This window comes from Papaver somniferum, chromosome 1 (assembly GCF_003573695.1).
Source record: "Papaver somniferum cultivar HN1 chromosome 1, ASM357369v1, whole genome shotgun sequence".
Lineage (NCBI taxonomy): Eukaryota > Viridiplantae > Streptophyta > Magnoliopsida > Ranunculales > Papaveraceae > Papaver > Papaver somniferum.
The window spans coordinates 120,435,767-120,445,071 of NC_039358.1; the positions used below are offsets into that span (position 1 = coordinate 120,435,767).

A 9,305-nucleotide genomic window follows, 5' to 3' on the forward strand; every position below is an offset into this window, starting at 1 on the left:
ATGCACCCCAAATACTCGCTCCATCTTTGAATCTTTGGGGCATTTTCTTTATCATGTCCATTGCACTCTCTATAATTCCTGCCCTGCCCAACATGTCTACCATGCATGAATAATGTGCTGAGTTGGGTTCGAATCCGCGACCACTACTGATCAACCTGTTGAACAAAGATTTCCCTTCTTCCACCAACCCACCATGGCTACAAGCTGACAATAGACAAAGTATGGTAACGGCATTTGGCTTTAAACCGTAAATTTCCATTTCAGAGAACAAATCTAGCGCATCTCTCCCCCGCCCATTCATACCATAGCACTCCATGAAACTACATTTCTGTTCGGTGTTTTATCGAATACTCTTCTAGAGAGATCGATTTCTCCACATTATGAGTACATATCAAGTAATGCAGTTGCAACTGCCACTTCTGATGCAAACCCACTTCTTATTGCCAAACCATGAGCACATTTACATCTTTTTAGTTCTGCTGAAATAGCACAAACTTCAAAAAGACTCAATATAGTTACAGAATTGAACTTCTCTTGCACCAAAATCATCTCTCTGAAGAGGTTTAAAGCTTCATCTGTTTTGCCTGCATTTGAAAAGGCCGTAATCATTGTGCTCCATGAAATCATATCTCTTCTCTCCATTCCGTTAAACAGTTTCAGACCAAGTTCAACAAGATCACATTTTGCATAAGCATCGATTAGAGAATTCACCACCAATTCGTTAAACTCGAATACCTTCCTGATTACCCTACAATGGATGGGCTTGCATTTACCAATGTCCACAAGATGCTTACATGATTGAAGAAGATTGACTAGAGTCACCTCATCAGCTTCGACTCCTCCTTTCTGCATTGAGCCATACAACGTGAGAGCTTTTGCATATAACTCATTCTGAACAAATCCCGACAGTACTGAATTCCAAGAAACGATGTTTCTCCCAGGCATCTCTTTGAAGACTTCAAATGCCAAGTTCGCATGTGAGCATTTGGAATACATATCAACTAGTGAATTACCCACGTAAACATCAACGTTGAAACCTCTTTTGACCGCAAAACAATGAACTAGTTTTCCAATATCGATATCCTTTTCCTGGGAGCATGCTTTAAGAATGCTGACCACCGTAAGTTCATCAGGCTCAACCCCTTCCACGCCAAACATCTCTCTAAACAATTGCAACGCAAAATATCCATCTCCAGTTTTAACAAAACCACCAATCATCGCACTCCATGTAATGCAATCTCTGTCAGACATTTCATCAAACAACAGATTTGCGCACACCATTTCGCCATACTCTACATACAGAGACATTAGCGAGTTCTGAACTGAAACAACGTCTAACAATCCACTCCGAATAAGGAAGCCATGCAAGCAAAAACCTAAACTGGTGTCACTGAAATCCCTTAAAGCTTGAAGAATAAGAACTAAAGTAGAGATATTGGGTTTAAATCCTTCGGCTTTCGCTTGCTTAAAAAACTTAAGTCCTTCATACTTGGAAGAAGATTTTTCATCAAAACACCCATGAGTCACTACATTCCATGTAACAGAATCCTTGTTTTCCATGAGATTAAAAACAGTCAGTCCAGAATTCATGAACCCAGATTTAATGTAAAAATCCATGGTAGAGTTACCAACAGAGCTAAATGATCCGAACCCATGTTTGATTATACATGCATGAACGGAAGTACCATCCTTGAAATTGTTGAGATTTGTGCAACATTTGAGAACGGAAGGAAACAAGCTTGCGTCTAGAATTGGAATTCCAATCCTTCTGATTTCATGGTAGAGAGAAAGTACTCTTGCCATTGTCCTTGTAATGTTGATTCTTTGATCCACTGTTTCCAGTTCTGAGATATTGAACCACAAAAAATTGTTGCTGGAATGCGCATTGTCTAGTTGATGCATGCGACACTGCATGTCAGCTGCAAGGTTTCTCAAGTGTTATGTTCAGTGGAGGTGAAAGGTGCAAAATGAAATGTCGAGGACGACAGACTCTCTTATTGCTCTGCCGTAAAGTGCTTGTTAAGAAAATCCTTCAATCTGACTTTAAAATAAAAAGAAGTGCAGTAGGTTAATCTACTTGGACAAGCGATCGATCGGATTTTAGGCGAGGTGTTTATTATAATCTGTCTACCGTTCTTTGAGAGATTGGGACTACTTAATAAGCTTCCGTGACTTGAGAGCCAGAACATGTAACAATAGATTGATTTCATTGATGTGATTAACCCATTACATTGCATTGGTTTATATAGTTCTATCGGATTCAAAGGAAAATGAAACAAAGATATGGCAATATACTAATCTACAATTTCACAAACTATTGAGAAAGTTTGTTTACAGGAAAACAGAGTGGCTTGTAAAAAAAATTGCCAGTTTACAGAGTGGGCGAAAAAACTATCATCAATCAAAGTTGATGTTGCAGTTTTGAAGGTAAGGGTTATCAAGCATTACATATTTGGACCAGTAGGACTTGTACTTGGTTACGGCAAGATCCAGCCATGGTTTGTAGTTCCCATTGTAGTGGATGACTGCTGCATTTTCTATCTCTGTTTGATTAAGTGCTGGGTCGTAACCAAGCCCTAGCACATGCCAGTCTCGATCCAACGGATATGTCAAATTGTAGAATGTGATTAGACCTGGGGGCAAGGAGCCAAGTTTCCAGAGTGTACGTTCTTCGTTCTGCAAAAAGCCAAGGTATAAAATTTGATAAACAAGATACTGCGGAAAATTATAGGTCGAAAATTAGATAACCACGATATTGAAGAAATCCTGAGCAGAACAATTACAACATCTGAAGCAGAAAAGAACAGAAGAAAGAAAGAGAGAGAGTCCTTACCATGTCTTGCCAGTGGTGATATATTCCTGTAATATCCCGCCTCTTCCACTCCTTCAAATCAAAAATATTCATTCCAAATGCCCAGCCACATGCATTTGGATCAAAATTCTGAGAGATTTTTGGGTTTGAGAAATTGAGATACTTATCAAACCGATGAAAGCTCTCTTTACATGTCTCAACTGCACCATTTACCATCCCTTGCAAGTCGACAGACCAAAGAGGTGTCAAGTCCTTCTGAACTACGATATCATCATCTAGAAAGAGTATCTTATCTAGTTTTGGGTAAACTTCAGGAAGGTAAAACCTGAGATGGTTTAACATGGACAGATACTTGGGATTCCTATATTTAAGATTATCGTTACCATCAGATAAGGAAGACGGATGATCTGCTTTAAAATAATATTCTTTTATACGTGCAGACTCAAGCTGCCGGAGAACTGAACAATATGATGAATTTAGCCACTTGAAATCGTCGATGTTCTCTACTTGGATCCCGGCACCTGCAGGAGAGCTGAAAAGGAACCACATCTTCATTGCAGCAAAATTCAATCTGTCCGTCACAATATGGAATACATGCTTCTCTGGTTCTTTTGCATGTAATACAGTGGAATTAACAACCACAGATGTTGCAAGTACGTTGTCAGAGAATATAGCATAGTGATACAAAGAGGGATCCTCGAGCTTGTCTTTGTTTGGGGTCTCCTTCTTTATAAGGTTTTGCGAGAAATAGTCTGTTGCAAGCTGAAGAGGGAGGCAATGGAGTGGTTTTGGAACTGTTTTGGCAGCTAACTGAATCAGGAATGCACTTTTCCTCTTTAGTGTAATTATACTCTCTTCCGTTGACTGAAGCATGGCTCGCAACTTCCGAGCGATCAAAGCCCCATCATACAACTGGTCCTTTGCTATAGATAGGATATGACCCATTGCTTTTGCTCGATCAAGGGCACTGGAAGAAGCTCAGCATAAGAAACCCGTAAGAGAAATGAAAAATCATATATAAAAAGGTATAAAGTTTTCAGAATTATTTGATTGCGCTAATAACATATTTCTGAAAGCATAAATAAAAACTTCTATAAACTATGTGTTTCTACATCCATAATCAAACATGAAGTGACAAACACATCATCACCCATAACTAATTATCGAATTTGGGTTTCGATTCTTGAAAGGGGTGCTAGTAACAATACCTTCGGTGTAGTTCAGCGTCTGAAGTCGCTTCTCCAATAGCATGCTGATTGTCTTTGATATGTTTCATCAGAGAATCATAAAGACGAAGTTCATTCTTTGGCTTAGCAATACTTGCATATACCTTGGCCATCACGACCTGATCTCTCATAAGTTTTAACGTGGAATCAGAGTTTGGGTTTTCGTAATCTTTCCTCCATATACTGTACTTTCCCCTGGCACTGGTGTTTAGCTGATTTGACCTTTCAATCGCTGCTTCTTGCATAAGCTTGTCATTGTCTTTGTTCTGTTTTATCAGCTCTGCAGTTCGGAGTTCCCTCCTTTGTAGACGCATTTCCTGCATAACTATTAAACTGTCATAAATGCAAATAATTAACAATAATGGATGTAGATAATAGAACTAGAAATATATGACATTTCACCCGCCGCTTATGCTTCACAGGATTGATTGGAGCTTCTTCGTATTGGTAAGCTCCTTCTCCAGATCCATGCTCATCAGTTGGAAGTCCAGAGCTTTCTTCTGTTTGTGGAGGTGAATCCACTTTTGCCTGTGAATCACACATCCAATAACTCAATCAACTACTGAGAAACAGAGAATAATGAGTTAATTATTTGACTGATCCGAAACAATTTAACAGACATGTGAAAGACAAAATATTGGTATCACAGAAATAAAAAATGAAAATACAATAAGCATAAACTAAATCCAATTTAGCAATGAAACGAGTCTGAGTGTCAGTGACAGGCACAGTGAGCTTAAGATAGATAAAACGCTGTCCAGGACATATATACCTGTTGACTTGTCTCAATAGTAACGCGTTCTATCTTTCAGTTATCATTTGTTCAGTTAGGTCTAGGTCTGTGCTAGATAATGAGTCATCAAGCCTAAGATTACATCCTCTCCAGACATAGTTATGTGCAAGTACAGAAAAGATATACACACCATGCATAGTTATGTGTAAGTACTGACTGACTTGTGGACACAATAATATTCTAGAAAGTGGCTTGTTACACAGATTATAAATCTGGATGAGGGCTGGAGGGGGAAAGAGAATGCACATAAAGAAGGTTATTATTTATCTGCGAGCATTTTTACTTCTCCAAATAATGGAAAGGAAATTCTGCGATTTCCTCAATTTTTTATTTCATTAAAGTCAACTATGAAAAAAGTGAGCACCTGATCTTTTAACTGGTTCAAGTTTTCATCATTAGGATGCTGCCAGACCCAGGAAGATGATAAATCTTTCGATTTGACAGTACTGATTTGAACAGCACCAGAAGCGTCAGTATATGTTGCAGTAATGTCAATGTCCTGCGTACATCTAATGTTAGTTTTCAGAAAAATTTGCAAGAAAGTGACTACTTGTTTTTTTCTGGACAAGCTAAAATATTTTACTCAGGGTGCCAATATCTCCAGAATTTACTGAAAGTATCTATTTTATTACATCTTCCGAAGCCTCTGGTTTCTTGTTTGACTCCTGCACATCCAACAATTAGTACACGTTGCGGGTCAGAAGATGGTATGATAAGACCAACTGTACAACAATCTTTAACATTTACGCACACCAAAGCGATAAAAAAATCTTTCAGGAAAACAACTTAACCACTCTAAACTTGAGAGAGAGAGAGAGATTAACGACCTAAATGTTTAGCTTTAGCCAATTAGCCGGACCTTACATAGTTCTTAGTTTCCAATTCCACAATGTTCTCATGCGTTCTAACAGCTGACTGACTCCTTTAACATTAGAATATAGAAATTGCCCTCCGAATCAGATGTACAGAATACAACATGCAAACGTTTGTCATTCTAATCAGCCCTTTGTACTAATTTAAGCAGCATTTTTATCAATGTGACCAGTCATGATAAGACAATGCCAACTTGAACCAATTGAATAGTGTGCAAGCATACTAACTCTTTCAAACTAAATAACTTTCGCACCAATGAAAGCTGAGTCTTTGCAATATTCTACCAATGGAATACATAAATCTAAAGCAATTAATGAAAACTCAAACTTGCATTTCGTACTTGTTTTAATTCCTAGAGATGCATATCACAAAACCATCAATACAGCTTAGGGATGCACATGTAAAGTAACCAGATGTTGTACAAGTTCATGCTGATCTAATAGTGCAGAAACTGATTGAATATACTCAACCATGCAGAAGGCGGAGAGTTTAATACCTTTCTGTCTTCGCACTGCTTACAATCATATAGAGGCCTATATACCTTGAGATTTCTCTGACTGAAAGAAAAAGTTTTGGAAACAGTATCAAAAGAGAGATAGAATGTGCCATCTAAACTAATACACAAGAAGAAACATCACATTTTACAGAAAAGGTATGTTAAAATATTTAAGCATCATGGCTAATCCCAGAAACCTGCTGCAAGTTGCCCAGGCTTCATTCTTAGACTTGTGGCACGTGTATTTCAATATAACGCATATTTGATAGAATAACAAAACTACAAAGTTCATTCTGATTATTCACACATCCCAACAGATATCAAGAGAAAGCAAGTTGTCGAAAACTCACATTAGAGAAATGTCGGAAGTATCTGCTGTTACGAAGGCAATATGGAACATCACCTGCATGAGTACAAGATATCAAAAGACAGAAACATGCAACAGACTTACATACAAACTCTTCCATTGCTACTCAATAACCATATGAAATACTCATGCTACAATTAGTAAGAGTATTCTCTCCCTGTCGGATTTGTTTTGTAAAATGTCTATATACAAGAACTGTTCATACTGTTTCCAGATCTCAGAAAAGTTCTGAAACTTTACAAGAAAAGTGAAGAAAAATGGACACAAAGAAAGAAAACAACTCCATCCAATCAAAACTCTACCAATCTAGCACATGAACTTGTAATGGACGTGTGATCAGCGCAAGGAAAACACTATAAACAGCTGTTATCAGATACTACTAATCACATTGAGTTCATAATTTCTTTAAACACACCAAAACTGAAGCCCTGAGAACGAACATCAACAGCTAGAACTATAAAAAGATACACTACTTTCTCTCTACATTCAACAAAAACTCAAAGAAACCCTAAATCTTCCAAAATAACATCTGAAAAAAGCTTTTTAACCTCTACAAATTTCACATAGAGATTCCTAACCTAATAAATCCAAAATTAGACATAGATTAACAAAAATTTCAAGAACAAACAGATAGTGATATACAAATATCAGCTAATTCATACAAAATCATAAAGAACGGGATCAAAACAGAAAAGAAAAAGTAATTAAAAAAGTTAGAAAAAAGATTCAAAATGAGATCGATATGGTTTTACCTGTAAGAGAAAAAAAGCAATGAGTAAATGATGTATAAGAGATGATAATGATCGAACTCTTCTTACTCCTCCACCGCCACTAGTCATGGCGGTGATCTTGGATTGATGATGATCAAATTGATTCATCTCAAATCTTTATTTCAGATACATTTCTAGTGAGAGAAAGTAATGAGAGGAGGTGAAGACTCGGGGTTACGATTTGGATTTTCGCGCTTATTATTACTGAATTTTCTTTTTCCCTCACTGAAATTGAGATATTTGTCTGGAGTCTGGACACTCACTCTGGTGCTAACATACAGCGTAACATTAGCGTTAGATCTCTGTACATATACAGATTCCTGTTACAATGCGCCTTGTTTTGTCCAGGCAGCCCCATGCTCACACAAAACTGTACTGGTTAATCCCGTTTGGAGGACTCGTTTAATGGTCTGTCCACCCATCCAACTCGTTTTTTTTTTTTTTTTTTTTTTAATAAACGACGGTTACAAATTAGCCATCACAGTCATTAGACATTGAACTGGAGGTTGAACCATTACAGAGATCAACATAAGAACACAAAAGAAAGACAATAAAAAGGAAATACAGATATGTGTCTAGACAAGAGTAAATGCTACCAAGTAGTGAAGTAAATATCCTCACTCGGTCAAGTACCGAGAAGGAAACAAAAGTGTCTGCCAAGTCTTCATCAGCCCCACTCCGACCATGATTACAATGTACTGCTACCAAAACCTCTTTCAAGACGTGAATATGTTGACGTTTAATTCTCATAAATGAGCCACGCGTGACCTATAGAGTTGCATCTGTCCTCCCATAAGAAGGAAGATGACTAACAAAGGTGAAGCTTGACCAGTTCCCTCCAAACAGTAGAACGTCATTCAACTTGCGAACATCGAAGAAAATCAAATCCCACTTATGCCAGATATATGTACTGATAGCCCAAGCCCTCGCCGAAGGAGTAAACTGGCTTGAAGGTCTGCTGTCGAGGTATGCCCAACATGGGTGAGAGCCAAGATCCCACATAAGACCCCAAGAATTCCAAGAAGTATATTGATGGGAAAAAAATAACATAGTGAAAAAATCCTCTAAAACCTTCCAGAAATAGGTAGAAATCCATTGAAACATCCAACAAAGCCACTTGTGATCATTAGCAATATTCATCTTCCACTTGTGCCAATCATATGTACTTATTGCCCTAGCCCCCGTAGGTGTAAACTGGCTAAAAGGTCTAACATTAAGGTAAGTCCAACATAAGTAAAATCTGAAGACAAGCAGATCATCCCAAGCAATCAAGAAAATAGACTGATTTGAAGAAAAACTTTTAGAAGCAACCATCCAAAAGAAGATATGCATAACCTCAACAACATGCCGAGAAGAGAAACTAGCAATTCCTACAGCTCCAATTTCTGAAATTAAAGAACCATTAGGACACACAACAGACCTGAACAGACTGTCATTCTTACTAGAGAAAACACTTAATAAACCTCTGATATGATTAGCCAACCAAATAGCATCATCCTCCGATTCTGATTGAATCTACGACAGTCCTCTTCACCCTGCTCAAGTATCTTAACAACCCCACAAGGATGCAGGACAAAGCTAACTTTCAGAAAAGTTACAAGTCAGAGAAAATTATCAAATATAACAATACCAATGCTCAAACAACCTCCAGGATAATAAGTCCAAAACACAAAATCTTCCTCCAAGAGATTCATCCAACTAATAACATACTTTCCAAAATCAGAAAAGGTAAAACACTTCCATTCTCGAGATAACAGATAATCATCAAATTTTATCTGTCTAAAGGCATCAGTTTTCATGCAAGAAAAATCCAGATAAGTTCTATAAAAACCCATAAGAACAAAACCATCTTTAAAATTTCTACCTAGACAGTAGTAATCCTTATCAGCCAGGTAATTTACCAAAACAACTCCATATGGGTTTATTGAATATCTAAGCCCCACATAAGTTATCACAGACAAACCAACA

The 9,305-nt window shown here is 37.6% G+C and overlaps 2 protein-coding genes across 2 annotated transcripts; both read right to left on the bottom strand.

Annotated features, from left to right (window-relative positions):
- Nucleotides 1-378: 378 nt before the first annotated feature.
- Nucleotides 379-1,803, bottom strand: LOC113349963 (pentatricopeptide repeat-containing protein At2g17210-like). Its single transcript, XM_026594012.1, has one exon. It carries the CDS (start codon nucleotides 1,801-1,803, stop codon nucleotides 379-381), a length of 1,425 nt encoding a protein of 474 aa, XP_026449797.1.
- Nucleotides 1,804-2,188: 385 nt separating this feature from the next.
- LOC113298595 (probable galacturonosyltransferase 3) lies at nucleotides 2,189-7,626 on the bottom strand. Its single transcript, XM_026547380.1, has 9 exons — nucleotides 7,320-7,626; nucleotides 6,551-6,603; nucleotides 6,201-6,261; nucleotides 5,464-5,496; nucleotides 5,196-5,330; nucleotides 4,441-4,566; nucleotides 4,021-4,355; nucleotides 2,834-3,779; nucleotides 2,189-2,676 (listed from the first exon to the last, which is right to left on the bottom strand). Exons 1-9 carry the CDS (start codon nucleotides 7,443-7,445, stop codon nucleotides 2,398-2,400), a joined length of 2,094 nt encoding a protein of 697 aa, XP_026403165.1. The 5' UTR covers nucleotides 7,446-7,626; the 3' UTR covers nucleotides 2,189-2,397.
- Between the last annotated feature and the right edge of the window lie 1,679 nt (nucleotides 7,627-9,305).